Raw genomic sequence first — 15,756 nt, 5'->3', positions numbered from 1 at the left:
AGTTCCCAGGCTCAGAGGAGACATCCACATCACACCCCTCTCCTCAGGGCTCAGGATCTTCATGGAAGCGAGGGCACAAAGGTTCTAAGACTCACAGGCGGTGGATAACTTCGAGGCAATAATGGTTTCCAGACACAACGTGGCAGATGTACATATGAACTCACAGGAATTGTGACAGCATGTATTAGACCTACACAAACTTAAGTCAGACAAAATCCCAGGATGGAGGGAGGGAGGGGGGCACACAGTCCCACCCACAGACCAGGAGGTGTTTTAGTCGTGTTGTGGAGGGACAGAGCCAATGTCTTCAAAGTGATGACCCTCAGATCATACCTCCTGCAGGAAGTACAGCTTAGAGTAGGCATCAGAGAATCCAGGACTGTCACTCACGTGGGCCTGTTTCCTTCAACGGAAGGAAATGAATGATGTCTGGTCATCTGGAATGTCAGTGTGTAGTTGTATCAAAGAGTTTCACAATAGTCCAGGATGGAGTATAGCAAAGGTTTATCTCTTGGGGAATAAACTCACAGTATGGGTGGTGATCTACAGTCCTCTATGTATGCTGTAAACTGGGACCCAAATCCAGCAGAAAAAAAGGGGCACCCACACTTTTGTCTACACTTATAGTCCCTGAGACCATGCCCAAAGTGGGCCGGTATCTTAAAGGCTATTAACTTAAGGAATTCCCACAGCAAGAGTGAAAGTGGTCAGACAACCTGGTGATCCTATTCTATTAGGCTTTAGGCCCTCATCCTCAGATTTGTCTCTCAGTGAATGGAACCCATCCCCATGAAAGAGGCCCTGTGTACTCTGCATCCTCCAGTGCAGAATCTTTCTGTATGGTCCCCACAGACCCTTCCTCTAGGCCCTAGCCCCGAGCTCAGCTTATCAGTCAGTAGAACTCATTCTTTTTGGAAAGGTCACAGGTGCTCTGCCACTTTGCTAGGGAGTTTAGATGTAGTTCTCCCTAAAGCTCTGTTGTGACAATTGCCACATGCAAGCCCTTCTCGAAGGTTTTTACTATGCTTAGAGTGTAAGAAGAATAAACCATGAGGGGAGAACTTGGAGGTTTTCACCCAGGGCCTACAAAGATGGTACTAACTCAAGTTTCATCCTTCATCTCACAAGAACCATCCCTCCCCCACTGACTGTGAGGCTTGTGTGTGTGTGTGTGGGGGGTCGTCCCAAGAAACCAGTGCTTGTTCTGGAGGCTGGATGTCTCAACAGCCAGAGAAGTGCCAGAATAACTGTCTCTCATGGAATGGGCAAGGATGCTGGTGGATGTGCCATGGTGTTAATTCCAAAGATGGGAGGAGAAAGACCTCTGTCTTGTTAGGGTTTCCATTGCTGTGACGAGACACCATGACCATGGCAACTTTTATCAAGGAAAACATTTCATTGTGGTGGCTTACAGTTTCAGAAGTCTAGTCCATTATCATGGCGGTTAGCATGGAGGCATGCAAGCAGACATGGTGCTGGAGAAGAGAAGCTGAGGGTTTTATAACCAGATCTGCAGGCAGCAGGAAGTGACTGGCTTGTGCTTCTGAGACCTCCAAGCCCACCCCCTAGTGATGCACTTCCTCCAACAAAGCCATGCCTTCTCCAACAAGACCACACCTCCCAATAGTGCCACTCCCTTTGGGCCTATAGGGCAATTTTCTTTCAAATCTCTACAACCACCAACCCAAATCATCATGGCCAAATTAATGAAAGCAAGCAATTAATTAAAACAGCGGCAGGTGTGGGTGGAGAGCCATCCAGTTAACTGCCATCCTGGAGACCCCAGGCACCTGTTCCTTGAGAGAGTTGAGAAGGCACGCTGCTAGGAGAAAAAAATAGATTGTTATCATCTACCATTGGCCCTGTGAACGGGGTTAGCCATGGGAAGGGTGACAACTGCCAGACTGATAAGACTGGAGAAGTGCCCTGGTTGTACAGGAGAGGCACGGGTGAATGAGTGAGGCATGAGAGCAGATGAGCCCTTTAAAACCAGAGTCCAGTTGCTGGGTAGGTGCCCACTTGAGCCTGGAGAGGCAGTACCAATGGTGAAGTCCCAGGAGTTGATGCAGGTGCTGGCATTATCTGGAGAACCTGGTTGACCTTGGCATGAGTCTGGTATGAAGGGTGGGCCTGCGCAGGAACCTGCAGGTATGTGTAGAACAGCTGGAACAGATTTACCCCTAACAGTGGGCTTTTTTAGGGGTTAGGGATTTTTAGGGTTAGTTGGGGGGGGGAACTTAGGTTATGCTGGGAGAGTGACATTGAAAGGATCCAGACCCTTCTTGTCTCTCTCTTTCACTTCTGGATGCTGTGAGGTGAGCCATTTCCTCTCTTGTCTACTCTAACCACAGCTTACTCACTACAGGTTCAAAATCCATGAAGCCACCTGACCTTGCCCTCATGAACCCAAACCTTTTCTCTTGATAAATTCTTATCTCTGGCATTGTGTCATAGTAGTGGAACGCTGACTAACAATTCCTCTCAGGACCTATCAGGTGAAGTGAAGATCTTAAAATTTAAACTTGTCCTATTTTGTCAGAAATTATAATCTGTTAAAAACCAGAACCAAACAAGTTAGCAGGACACCATGGTGTGCACCTATAATCCTGGAACTCTTACCGCGAGATAGGGACAGAGACATGAGGATCAGGTGGAAGAGAGGAGGCCTGCTAGTCTGGAGCAAGCAAAGCAGTAGAGATTGGGATACCTTGTCTCGACAAGATGGAAGGTGAGGAGTGACTCCTGAGAGCTATGCTCTGGCTTCCTCACGCATGTGGTAGAATGTGTGTGCCTCTCACAACATGGCTATTTTAAAAGGCAAAACAAAAGCTCTTATCCCTAAGTATATAATACCCAAACTGCACCAAATGTAAAGAAAAGAAAAATAAATCAGAGTAACAAACATCTTGGCTATGCAGGAGCAAAGAGTAAAATTGTACCTGGCATCTCAGAAGATGTCAGAAAGAAAGGATCAGATAAGCCTTTAAAGGGTTGAAAGGAAAAGTCCTGGGACCTAGAGTTCTATATTCTATATAATTGTTTTTCAGAGGTGGGCGGGAGGGTGGGGGGGAAAGGTCTAGTCAGTGAAGTGTTTGTCACACAAGGATGAAGAACAAGGAGTTTGATGCACAGTGTCCGTGTAAAAGCCAGCACAAATGTAAATTACACACATGTAACCTTAGCACTGGAAAGGGAGAGACAAGAGGGTCTTTGGGGTTTACTGGACAACCAGGCTAGTCAAGATGGTGCGTTTCAGGTTCAGCAAGAGACTGTCTGAGAATGACTGACGAAGCCCCTTATGTTTGCCTGATGACTTGAGTTTGATCCTTGGAACTCTCATGATTCAAGGAAGGAACCAGTTCCTGTGGGTTTTCTCTGATCTCCACATTTCCCCTCTCTCTAGGAGGAAGGCACTCAATGTCATCCTTTCAGAATGACACAAATCAAAAACACTATTGCTAAACTGGTGAAGACTTTGTACACCAGGGATCGTCATTCATTGAGAACGAGAACTCAAGCGCAGTCACTCTGGATGGCATGCTCGTCAAGGCAGGCTACAACCCGCAAGCGTGTGCCCTGGTGTTTATTCAAATACATTGCAAGTAGGATCTACAGAAAAAGTTGCTAGCAGCCTTGTCCCTGGCTAACTTGGGAGAAATCAAGATGTTCTCTTGTAGGTAAACAGACAAGCAAACTGTGGCTTAGACAGAATCTGGGTTCTACTCCATGCTTAAGGGTCCACCAAAGAGAACTTGAATTACTAAGAGAAAGAAGTCAATGTGATGGAGTATTACCCTGCGGTAAAAACAATGACAACATGAAATGTTCTGGCAAATGAATAGAACTAGAAAAAAAATCATCCTGAGTGAGGTAACCCAGACCCAGAAAGACAAACACGGCATGTACTCACTCATAAGCAGGTATTAGATGTAAAACAAAGGATATAGCCAGGCTACAATCCACAGTCCCAGAGAAACCAGGCAATAAGGTGGACCCTAAGACAGACACGCAAATATCACCCTAGGAAGGGGAAATAGATAAGATGTCCTGGGTAAACTGGGGTGAGGGGAAGAGGGGAGTGGAAGGGGGTTGAGCACATGAGGGAATGGGATGGTTGAGCTGGAGGAAGGAAGGAGAGGGAGAACAATGAAAGAGATATCTTGATAGAGGGAGCCATTATGGGGTTAGGGAAAACCTGTTGCTAGGAAAACACCCAGGAATCCACAAGGACTACCCCAGCTAAGACTCTTAACAATAGTGAAGAGAGCGCCTGAATTGGCCTTCTCCTGTAATCAGATTGGTGACTACCCTAATTGTCATCATAGAATCTTCATTCAGTAACTGATGGAAGACACAGAGATCCATAGCCAAGCACTGGGTTGAGCTCCTGGAGTCCAGTCAAAGAGAGGGAGGAGGGATTATATGAGCAAGGGGCAGGGGTCAAGATCTTAATGGGGAAACCCACAGGGACAACTGACCCGAGCTAGTGGGAGCTCATGGCCTCTGGACTGACAGCCTGTATGAAACAGAACTGAATCCTCTGAATGTGGGTGACATGTGTGGGATTTGGTCTGTTTGTGGGGCCCCCCAGAATTTATTCCTGGTTCATGAACCGGCTTTTTGGAGCCCATTCCCTATTGTGGGATGCCTTGCTCAGCCTCAATGCAGCAGGGAGGGGCTTGGTCCTGCTTTAGCTTGATCTACCAGACTTTGTTGACTTCCCATGGGAGGCCTTACCCTCTCTGAGGAGTGGATGGAGTGTGTGTGGTGTGTGTGTGTCGGGGGGGTATGAGGTAGCTGAAGGAGGGGAATGGGGAAAACAAAGCTGGTCTGTAGAATGAATAAAAACCAAAACACAAACAAAAACCAAAGTTAAAAATGATCAAAAAAGAAGCCTATATGTAAAGTCTACTAGACTTAGCGTTATGAGAAAAGAAAGCAGCGAGAGAGGCCCGGGAGTGCTCTACCCGGAATCAGGCTGGAGAGACGGCTCTGAGGTTAAGAGCTCTTGTTGCTCTCCCGGAGGATGCGAGCTCAGTTCCCAGCACTCGTGAGTTCAGTTCCTAGCACTCGTGTCAGGCAGCTAACAATTGCCTAGGACTTGAACTCCAGGGGTGATCTGACCCCTCTGACCGTGGCCAGTACCTGCATTCCCATGCACATGCCCGCATGCTTACACATACATACACATAATTAAACATGATAAGAATAAGTCTTTGTATTTAAAAGCCCAGAATGGAGCATGCACTTGTAATCCCAATGCTGGGGAGGTAGAGACAGTTGGGTCCCTGCCATTCACTGGCTAGCCAGTCCTTCCAGCTTGGCAAGATTCAGGCCAGTGAGATATTCCTGTTCAAAAAGAGAAAGAAAAGGTAGACGGTGCCTGTAGAATGATACCCAAAGTTGTCTCCTGACCTCCAGTTCATACACACACACACACACACACACACACACACACACACACACACACAAACACACGTAAAAGAAAAAGAAGTGGGAGATTAGAGTGGTTCTCAGAGATGTGTGAAGGGGACCGAGAAGGCAGAGACAGACATCGAAGGAGATAACAGCATCCTGTATGGGACGCCATTGGTGCCACAGCATCCTGTATGGGATGCCATTGGTGCCACTATACAGGTGTCAACCACACAGCATGTGGAGCCCCAACCCCCATGGAAGCTGAGTCATGGAGTGATGGAAATATGTCAGCCTGGGTCCGGCGACTATGAAGAGCACTACTGAGGCTGACAGGGGGAGGCTGTGCCGGGGAGGGGCGTGTTCACGGGAGTTCTCTGTGCTTTCTGACCATTTCTTCAATGAGCCCAAACAGTTCTTAAGGAAAGGTCTGGAAGTCACTTCACTCATTATAGGTTCTCACAGTGTCACACAGAATGCCAGCTTCATTGCTGGCAATCCTATTAGATGCGCGTGCCTGGGATTCTAACCATTACACACGCTCACAAGAACATTCCCAATACTTTGTGTGTACTCTGACCCGCTAACATTCAGTATTTGTTTCACTAGTGAGAGAATGAGCAGAAGCTGAGTTGTGACATTCCTGAGGTAGAACCAGGCGTGTGTTACTATGAGTCCTGAGGGTTTTCTCTAGACATGGAGGTGAGGAGACTAGATGATGTCCGTCCTCCTCCTTATAAAGTCCCAACAGCAAGCGAAAGCACCATTCTACCAAAGTTCGTCGCTGGGGAGGCAATAAGTTTATTAGAGTTACTTACAGAGCAATGGGTGAAGGCATTTGGGGCAGGAGATTAGTGACCGAAAAGAAGCCACGTTGGAAGGTGTGCACCCAGCTGGGATGCTGGCTTTCCCCATGGCCTTCGTAGATGGAGCCCTTCCTCCACCTCTTCCCATCACATATACTCCAGCCTCTCTCAGAGCTCCCGAGGTCATTTGTGATCAGGGTACAATGGCATACAATGGGTTCGGAGGGGTGATGGAATATTTAGATGAGGAGCCTTCTATGAGGGAGTGCCAATAGTCAGCAAGCTCAGCAAGAGGATTGTCTACGACCAGGCCCAGCAGAACTCCTGAGGAAGGTGAGAATTTGGTCTGAGGATAGACCTGTACAACACCATTGCCCCAAGACAGCAGACACCCTGCTGTCTAGAGGCCCCGCTACCTGTTAGAAGGGGATGCGAGCTGAGGGTGGGACTTGTCCGGTCAGACTGCCGACTGTGCAGAGGACAGTCCTGGCGCATGAGCAGAGCTGCCCTCAGGATCTCACGTGTCACTGGGATGTCACCAGCAGCATTGCTCTTGTTTCACATGTAGCAACAATGACAAGCTGTCTTCCTTTTTTTAAAAAAGAAAGTAAATTCAAACTTGTTGTGGAAAATACAATGCTTTTGTACACTTTCTAGTTCTTAGATTTATTTTTACTAAACTCACTAAAAAAAGACGAAGTCTATTAAAAGAAACCAAGGTCTCCTATTATATCTTCAAAAGATAAAGGATCCATCCATCTTCATTTTTCCATCTATAGGGAGAAGAGAGAGATCTCTGCCCTCCTCTTCCTCAGTCAACATAGCCCCCATGCAGACACTGTGTCTGTTCCCAGACCCCACCCACCAGCAGACTTTGGTGAGATGGTGTTAGGGAGCTGGTCATACACGGCTACTGACAGGTGAGCCCCAGCAATAATCAGAGCCCGGATCTCTCAGGCAAGCCCAGGGACAGTTTCTTCCATGACGTGATCAGTCAAAGAGAACGGTCCACAGGCAGGATAAAAGGCTGTGGGCTAAAGACGAGAGGAGGAAGTGATGGCACTCAGGGGAAAGGTAGATGTGTGGCTGGCAAGACCCTGGCAGTGCCTGCAGGGGACAAGGGCACTGGGCACCACAGCGGCCCTGGCCCCCAACACACCGCAGCCCTTTGAAACCATCCCACAGTACTCCAGAAACAGGTGGCTGAAGATGATACAGATCCTGAGGGAGCAGGGCCAAGAGAACCTGCACCTGGAGATGCATCAGGCCTTCCAGGAGCTGGGGCCCATTTTCAGGTAAGGGCCTTCCTGACCCTTAGCTGAGCATACACAGAGCTTCCTGGGTCCCTGGTTGCTCAGGCTCTGCTGGGTATGAGGGGCTGTGCTCCCCAGTAGGCCCCAGGCACTCCCTGCTTAGGGAGACAGGGAGGGAGCGCAGGAGGTTATGGACCTGACTCAAGGAGACCATGGTTCTCCACATGGACAGGGAAAGGCACTGCTCATGGCTGAGAGCACAGAGTTGTCAGGAGTGCTGAAGTGGAGAGAAGTCAGGCAGACAGTGGGAGGAGGCCTCCTGGGGGGAGAGCAAGGGAGAGAGGCTGAGGTGAGAGAGCACACAGACAGGGCTGGTTTAGCAGGGCACTCAGGTGGAGGACATTCCACCCACAGGAAGGCGCTGTTCTTCACCCCACAGGTACAGCATAGGGCGGACACAGATTGTGTCTTTGATGCTGCCAGAGGATGCTGAGAAGGTATTTCAGGCAGACAGTACACAGCCCTGCCGCATGACCTTGGAACCCTGGGTGGCCCACAGAGAACACCGTGGCCTGGGACGTGGCCTGTTCCTGCTGTGAGTGGACATTGGGCATGAGGAGGGATGTGAGATTGGTAGCCCAGCACAGGCTGCAGCTCCTGCTTGGGTGGGGGTGTGGAGCCCAATCACTGCCAAGCGTGGGTTGGTACCATGCTATGTAGATCCTGGGTCGGAGGAGCAGGGAGGCAGAGGAATGCCTCCTGCCCCAAACTCCTGCTCTGAGTAGACTTTTTCAGACTGTGGTTCTCCCTCCTATCAGTTTCAACGTTGGCCCAGGAAGGGGAGCCCCTAGCTCAGGGCCATAGCCAGTTTTAGCTACAGCCTGATGTCTATCAGTGCAGTTTCCTTTTTGTAGGGGCAATTTCACTCACAGATTTGAGGTAGGCAGGTTTGGGGATGAAGAAGTGGAGAATAGGAAGTTGGAGTTCCTTTGGACTTGAAATCAAACACCACCTGGGTAAGAGAGCGTTCCCTCCTGCAGCTGGATACAAACCTGGAGAGCTAAACAGGGCTTCCCAGTGCTTCCCAGGGCTTCCCCCTGCTAGGCTGCCAAGAGGCCCCTAATGGGCATGGGGCAACCTACAGAAGGAAGCCAGGCTGCACACAGGCTCACCAGTCCATGTCAGAGTGAATCCTTTCGTTAATAAGATAATTTGGGGAAGTGGGCATGTTGGTTAGGCCCTTAACTGAGGGAATCTGGCAGGGAGACCAGATGCAAATGGGCAACTGAGGGTGAAGTGTGAACATGTACCTCTGAGAAAGCAGGGAGCCTGTGTGTGTGTGTGTGTGTGTGTGTGTGTGTGTGTGTGTGTGTGTGTGCATGTATGCACCTGTGTACAGTCTTGCATGTGTGACCATGTGTTTTGTCTAGATATGAAAGTGTGTGTTGTCTGAATCCATGATTCTCTGTGTGTATTTGCATCTTTGTGCATGGCTGTTGTCTTAGTTTTGGGCTCACAGGGACTAAGATGTCCACACGTTTTTGAGGTCCTGTGTGGGCACGTGTGCATGTACATGTGCATGTGGTCACTGGCAATTGTTGTGGGTTTTAGAACACCAAAGGCCAGGCCTTCTGCATGTGTGGCTCAGGATGCAAACTCCTGCTGTCATTCATTGGATAATCTCCATGGGGAACCCTGTGTCCTGGGCTGTGGTGTGTGCGTGTTGTAAGTGGTCCTCTGATGTGCTTCCTGCCCGAGGGAGGATGGGATCCCTTAGCTGAGACAGGCAGGTGCTGATGACTCAGAGAGCACATGCTCCACAGTGCTGTCAGAGCGGGTGAACTCAGTTGGGGCTTCTCCTCTGTGGGGAGGTGGTATAGGTCAGGTGGGCAGAGCTTGACAGCCCAGCCTCCTTTCTCCATGGGTGTGGCTATGCCAAGTCCACCTTAGACCTAGTGACCTCTGTCCAACATATGGAAACTGTGTTGGAAGAAAGAAGAGGGGACAGGACTTGCCGAGCCTGCTTCTGAACCTGCCACCCTTTGGCCCCAATTTCTCTGAGGGGCAGAAAGATGGGCACAGGCCTGGGCCAGGCCTTTCCTGGGAGGTGTCTGTAGCTCTGTTCTGTGCTCTGCAGAAATGGGCCTGAATGGCACTTTAACCGACTGAGACTGAACCCAAATGTGCTGTCACCAAAGGCTGTTCAAAAGTTTGTCCCCATGGTGGACATGGTAGCAAGGGACTTCTTGGAGGCCCTGAAAAAGAAAGTGTTTCAGAACGCTCGTGGGAGCCTTACCATGGATGCCCAGCAAAGCCTCTTCAACTACTCAATGGAAGGTATGAGGCCAGGGGAAGGTCCCAAATTAAGGCTGTTAGGGAGGAAACTGTGGGGAGGGAGGGATGAGGCAGTTTTGAGCCCAGGGACTGCCTTGTCTCAGGGATATCGTTTTTCATGCAGCCAGCAACTTTGTTATTTTTGGGGAGCGACTGGGCCTCCTTGGCCACGACCTGAGCCCTGGCAGCCTGAAGTTCATCCACGCCTTGCATTCCATGTTCAAGACCACCACACAGCTCATGTTTTTACCCAGAAGCCTGACTCGCTGGACAAGCACCCAGGTGTGGAAAGAACATTTTGAGGCCTGGGATGTCATCTCTGAGTATGGTGAGGGTCACTGACCTGCTCGGTGCCATGGGGCAGGGGACAACGGTCAGTTAATTGCCATTCCCCTTTACTTGCGGCCACCTCGGGGTCGTCTCGAATGATGGGGACTGCTGCTTCCTGGACTTTTAACACGTTCCCACCAATCCTACGGCTGAGCTGACCCAGAGATAGTGGGAGAAGATCAGGCATTGCCAAGGGTCATGAGAGCGGGGTGCATAATGGGGCAGTGGGAGCTGCCCATTCTCAAGCTCCCATCTCACGTCTCCAGCCAACAGATGTATCCGGAAGGTGCACCAGGAGCTAAGACTTGGCAACCCTCAGACCTACAGCGGCATCGTGGCAGAACTAATCGCCCAGGGAGCACTATCTCTCGACGCCATCAGAGCCAACTCTATCGAGCTCACCGCTGGGAGTGTTGACACGGTCCGGCCATCCTGTGGGAATCCCCTGTGACTCCCTGTCTGTGTATCTTCCAAAGCATGTCCTAGGAACTGAATTCCCTGGTTGTTTTTGCCAGGAGCCTGTTGCCCTTGACTGTAGGCTGCACCCAGAGGTGCAGGAAGAGAGATATTCAGGATATACAGGAGCAGTGCATAGATCAAGGGAGCTCATGACAGGGGACCCTTCAGGACAGAGCCATTTTCAGGAAGCAACACAAAGCTCATGGGGGTGGCAAGAGACAGGGAGACAGATGAGGCCATCAGGGGTGAGGGCCCCATCAGGAAGGGCCATGGATCAGGCCATAGAGCAGATGAACCCAAAGTCAATAAGCTGGTGACATCAGCAAGGGGCTTGAGACTCTTCTGTAGGATGTGCCATAAAGAGAAATTCTGGACATAGGAGCTCAGGGCTCACTCTGGGGCTTCTCACTGATGGAGAGAGGAGGTAGCGTGGGGTACTAGGACCCATTTCAGGCTTGAGCAGTGAGGTCAGTGCTGAGGGCCCTATGGATGACCGTCAGGCCTTGGGAAAGTAGATGTGAGTGGCAGTGTCCCTAAGTGACACTGAAGGTCTCCCCCAGTACCAGAGAGGGTTGTAAGCAGCAGACCCTGTAGGTGCTAGGATGGTGGCCAGGATTGGGATGTCTGTGACCTGCCCCTCAGGATTTAGGGTCATGGTTCCCAGAGTCATAACCTGCCCAGAGAGGGGGCATCCTATTGTAGTAGGGGTTCTCTTTGTGAACGACTAGGGAAAGTGACTGAGACTTCTCTGGCTCCTGCAGACAGCCTTCCCCTTGGTAATGACTCTCTTTGAGCTGGCGCGGAACCCAGATGTTCAGCAGGCCATTCGGCAAGAGAGCCTGGCAGCTGAGGCCAGCATCGCTGCAAATCCTCAGAGGGCTATGACAGACCTGCCCCTATTGCGGGCTGCCCTTAAGGAGACCTTGAGGTAGGTGCTGGCTGCCCTTCCCCTGCTGTTCTGTCTCCTATCTTTTCTGGGGCTGAGGGCAGCCATGTTCTCTGCTCTTCTTCCTATGGCTGGACGCCATTGCTCCTCTGGAGGCTGGTTGAGCTCCCTGGGGGAATCTGAGGGAGGGAGGTGCAGATGCAGACAAGAGAAGCCCTTCAGAGCTGAGGCCTCTCCTGTTGCTCCCTCACCTTTAGGCTCTATCCTGTTGGCGGCTTTTTGGAGAGACTTCTAAGCTCGGACCTGGTGCTTCATAATTACCATGTCCCTGCTGGGGTGAGTGATCCTCATTCAGCCACCAATTGCCCTGTTCTGCACCATCCCAAAGAGGCAGCTGACCTTGCCCTTGGCGTCTGCCCACAGACGTTGGTCCTACTTTACCTCTACTCCCTGGGCCGAAACCCTTCAGTATTTCCGAGGCCCGAGCGCTACACGCCCCAGCGCTGGCTGGAGAGGAAGAGGAGTTTCCAGCACCTGTCCTTTGGCTTTGGGGTGCGCCAGTGCCTGGGGAAGCGCCTGGCCCAGGTGGAGATGCTGCTCCTGCTGCACCACGTAAGCAGCTCTGGGCGGGGCCTGTGGGATGGGGGTGGTCTCCTCCTGCACCTCGTGAGCAGCTCTGGGCGGGGCCTGTGGAATAGGGTGGTCTCTATCTGTACCTCCTGGTACAGCTCTGGGCGGGGCCTGTGGGATGAGGGCTGCTAATGGGCAGGATTTGAACTAAAAACATAGGCCTTCGGGGTCTGTCTGGGCTTCCCGTGCTCTGACCCGCTGAGGAAGCCAGATGGAGCATCCGCTCCCTACCTTGTGTTCCAGGTGCTGAAATCCTTCCAGGTGGAGACACTAAGGCAAGAGGATGTGCAGATGGTCTATCGCTTCATTTTGATGCCCAGCTCCAGCCCCCTCCTCACTTTCCGGCCTGTCAGCTAGTCACCATTGCCCCTGGGGTCCCAGTCAGGCCACCAGCCTACCTCTGTCCCCACATGCAAGGTGACACTTCTTTGCCAACGGGTTGTTTTTTTGGGGCCACAAGGTCATCCTTAAGCACTTGTGCAAGGTTCATGGCTGAAGACCGCCAAGGTCAGGGACTGCAAGGCCAGGGAAGGGACTGGGACGATCTTGGTGGCAACCAGCAGTCCATGCTGTGTGATTGTTCTGTTCCTTTCCAGCAGTCACTCCAGGCACCAATGAGCTTCAAGGGCCTCAGAATAAAGCCAGAAGACATTCCCTTTCTTATGTTCCCATTATTATGACATGAATACACATGTCATAAAAATATATCCTACATTTACACACACACACACACACACACACACACTCACACACGGGTTTAAAGGCAGATAGATTATGTGTAGATATAGGTGTATAGATATAGATAGACAGATAACTAGGTGTCTCTGTTTTGGCTCAAATGGCTTGACAATGGGGTCGGAACATACGAACTGACGACTCAGTAAAGCATATATAAGCGTAGGGACACATGCGCTCACTAAGGACACGGTAGTGGTGAGATCAGAGATGCAGGCAAGAGGACTCGCTGGAGCCCCGAGAATGAGTGAAATCTCTCCTGGATGGTTGTCTTTTTCCAGGAGGTCAAGCTGCTGACTGACTTAGGCCAGTGTCCCCTGGACAAATCTTTCATCTCCTGAATTGCGAAAGTGCCTCAGAACACAAGGCTCTCGGAGTTTCCTTTCAGCTGTGAGACTTTAGGGAAAAAAGCTTTGTCCAAAAACGGTTATTTCCTAGGCTCTCCTGTTCTCAGTACTGAAGTGTGTCTGCCTGAGTTTTGTGTGCCAATCTCCAAAGTTCACGGCCTTTGAGTGTGGGTCACTGTGGAGACAGGACCTTTAACCAGGTAATTCCTATGAAATGAGCCACTGGGCTGTGCCTCATCCAACGCCACAGCTCCCCGCCCTCGAGAGCCTCATAAGAGAGTGAGGTCACAGGCAGGCAGAGACAACCTCCACATGGAAGACAAGAAATTGACCTTCTGCAAGCCGTGGAAAGAAGTGGGGGAAATTCCTGCTCTGTCAGCGCCTTCGCTCTGTCTTCCACTTGGTCGTTGGAGTCTTTTTGCCTCGACGGTCAGGGCCAAGTAACAGGACTTGTTAAACAGAAAGCAGCTGTGGCAAATAGTCCCCTAATACCAAGGAAAAGTATCTAGGTCATGGCACTATTGTGGGGTGGTGAGGTTTTACAGGATATAGATCAGTGGAAGGAAGTCCAGGTTTTAGGAGTGTGTTTTTAAAGGGGCTGTTAGGATCTGGGGGCTCAGGTCTTCCATTTCCTGAGAGTCACAAGATGAGCTGCCTCCTCTGCCTGCCCTCCATTTATGACATGCTGTCTCATCTCAGGCTCGAAGCAATTGGCCTGTATGTTGTAATGATTAATTCTTTAATATCAATACTTTTTAAATTAGTGCACTGATGTTGGCTCCATTGTGATGTTCTCATACGTGTGTTCTTCATGATGGCTGATCTTGACTTGCACTTGTAGATATGGCTCTGGACCTGGGAAAGCCTCAGGACCTCACAAAGCTCCGAGGTTGAAAAGTCCTGCATCTAAGAGAGTGACAAGAATGTTTTTTTTTCCCATCCTGAGCTTACTCAGACAAACGTTACAAATCCTTTTCCTTCACAGTCGCTCAAACTACCCCTCAGCAATAAATTAGTCAAGGAAGTGAAAAGCAACAACAATAAAAATTACAAAAAAATGCTGAACAAGACTCAATGTTACTGATGTGTATTTAGAGTTTCTCTTTGAGTGTTGATTTTGCTGCTTACAGTGTTGTAGGGATGTGTTTTAATTTCCTTTTGGGTCAAGGCATTTTCTGACTCCCCAGCTCCTAATGAACTATGGTGTCCAGTGTGTGTTTAATATGTTCTTTGCATTCGAAAATTTCCACTCTTACTTGCAGCTTTTACTTCAAACCTTGTCTTCCTTTGTGTCTATAAAAGAGGCTTCATTAGGGATTGGTATTCTTGATCTTGTCCTGTGCAACCTCTGGAGCTGTCATCCGCAGAAGGTCTGGTTTATGTCTCCTGGATTGTGCATTTTGTGAGGCAGCTTATACAGGCTACTGCACTGACTGACGTGCATGCCATGTCGGCGGGGAGCAGAAAACAAAATCAGTCATTACTCTTCACCTCTTGTCATCTGAGCACCGGTCCACGGTTCCTTACACCATAGTCAGTCTCTACATAAAAGCCACTTCAAGCTCCTACTTCTGCAGAGCAATCGGGTAGTGACACAGCCCTTGCTTCACAAACAGAAATATAGCAAACAAAAAACACCTGTAAGATGAGAAGGAACCGACCGATGGCTGTCGAGACAATGTAGAGACTGGAAGGAACGAAAAATAGAGCCACACATTTTATAAGCCCTATATCCTCATGTAAGACACACATGTCCTGGAGTGTCCCAGCCTCCAAAGACAGCCACCAAGTAGGGAGTGTTCAGTTAACTCAATAAGAAAACAAATGACAGGTTCAGCAAATGGGCCAAGGACTTGAACGGATATCCTTAAAAGAAGACACACAAATGACAGTGGGTACACGAAAGATGCTCAGCGCCACCTGTCATCTAATTCAATCCACCGTGAAAAACGCCTGATGCTCGTGAGAGTGACGATTATGAAGAAGAAAAAGATCCCAGGCACTGAGAAGGGAGGAGGGAAAGTGGACATCTGTGCATTGTTGGTGGGAAAGTAAACTGGCATAGCCACAGGGAAGAGCAGAGGGACTTCGGAAATCAAGACCGGAGCCCTCACACGTGCCCAGTTAACACCCAAAGGAAACATTTTTTATCTCAAAGAGAGCTCTCCCTCTGCCATAAATAGCATTGTTCACAGCAGAGCACTTAAATTAGCGAGAAAATAAAGCAGTCCAAGCTGGGTGGTGGTGGTGCGTGCCTTTAATCCCAACAGAGCCGACGCAGGTAGATTTCTGTGAGTTCGAGGCCAGCCTGTACTACAGAGTGAGTTCCAGGACAGCCAGAGCTGTGACAGAGCAAAACCCTGTCTCAAAAAACCAAAAGCAAAACAAAAAGAAAAACAAGAAAACAAAAGCCAAAGAAAACAAAACCCCTTCCCAAGAAAGAAAGAAACATAAAAACAAAACAAAACAAAACAGCCCATCGATAAGGGAACACTCCTTGCCCTGAACAAAGAGGGGAAGTGCTGTGCTGGCACTGGCATCATCACAGAAGGACCCAGAGG

At 49.8% G+C, this 15,756-nt stretch overlaps 1 protein-coding gene across 1 annotated transcript; it reads left to right on the top strand.

Annotated features, from left to right (window-relative positions):
- Positions 1–7,258: 7,258 nt before the first annotated feature.
- On the top strand, positions 7,259–14,263 carry Cyp11b2 (cytochrome P450 family 11 subfamily B member 2). The gene is made up of 9 exons (XM_087898858.1): positions 7,259–7,516; positions 7,914–8,069; positions 9,612–9,811; positions 9,933–10,136; positions 10,405–10,559; positions 11,359–11,525; positions 11,741–11,819; positions 11,907–12,095; positions 12,357–14,263. The coding sequence occupies exons 1-9, from the start codon at positions 7,278–7,280 to the stop codon at positions 12,468–12,470; spliced, it is 1,503 nt and encodes a 500-aa protein (XP_087754984.1). The 5' UTR covers positions 7,259–7,277; the 3' UTR covers positions 12,471–14,263.
- Positions 14,264–15,756: the final 1,493 nt, after the last annotated feature.

Source organism: Myodes glareolus, chromosome 19, assembly GCF_982192425.1.
Source record: "Myodes glareolus chromosome 19, mMyoGla1.1, whole genome shotgun sequence".
Lineage (NCBI taxonomy): Eukaryota > Metazoa > Chordata > Mammalia > Rodentia > Cricetidae > Myodes > Myodes glareolus.
This window is presented reverse-complemented; position numbering and strand designations above follow the sequence as displayed.

Bases quoted from the DNA above. Each gene is read 5' to 3' on its own strand.
- Cyp11b2 (XM_087898858.1), top strand. From the start codon at position 7,278: ATGGCACTCAGGGGAAAGGTAGATGTGTGGCTGGCAAGACCCTGGCAG. The intron at 8,070-9,611 runs GTGAGTGGACAT...TGTGCTCTGCAG, and splicing joins GGACGTGGCCTGTTCCTGCT to AAATGGGCCTGAATGGCACT. The intron at 12,096-12,356 runs GTAAGCAGCTCT...CTTGTGTTCCAG, and splicing joins TGCTGCTCCTGCTGCACCAC to GTGCTGAAATCCTTCCAGGT.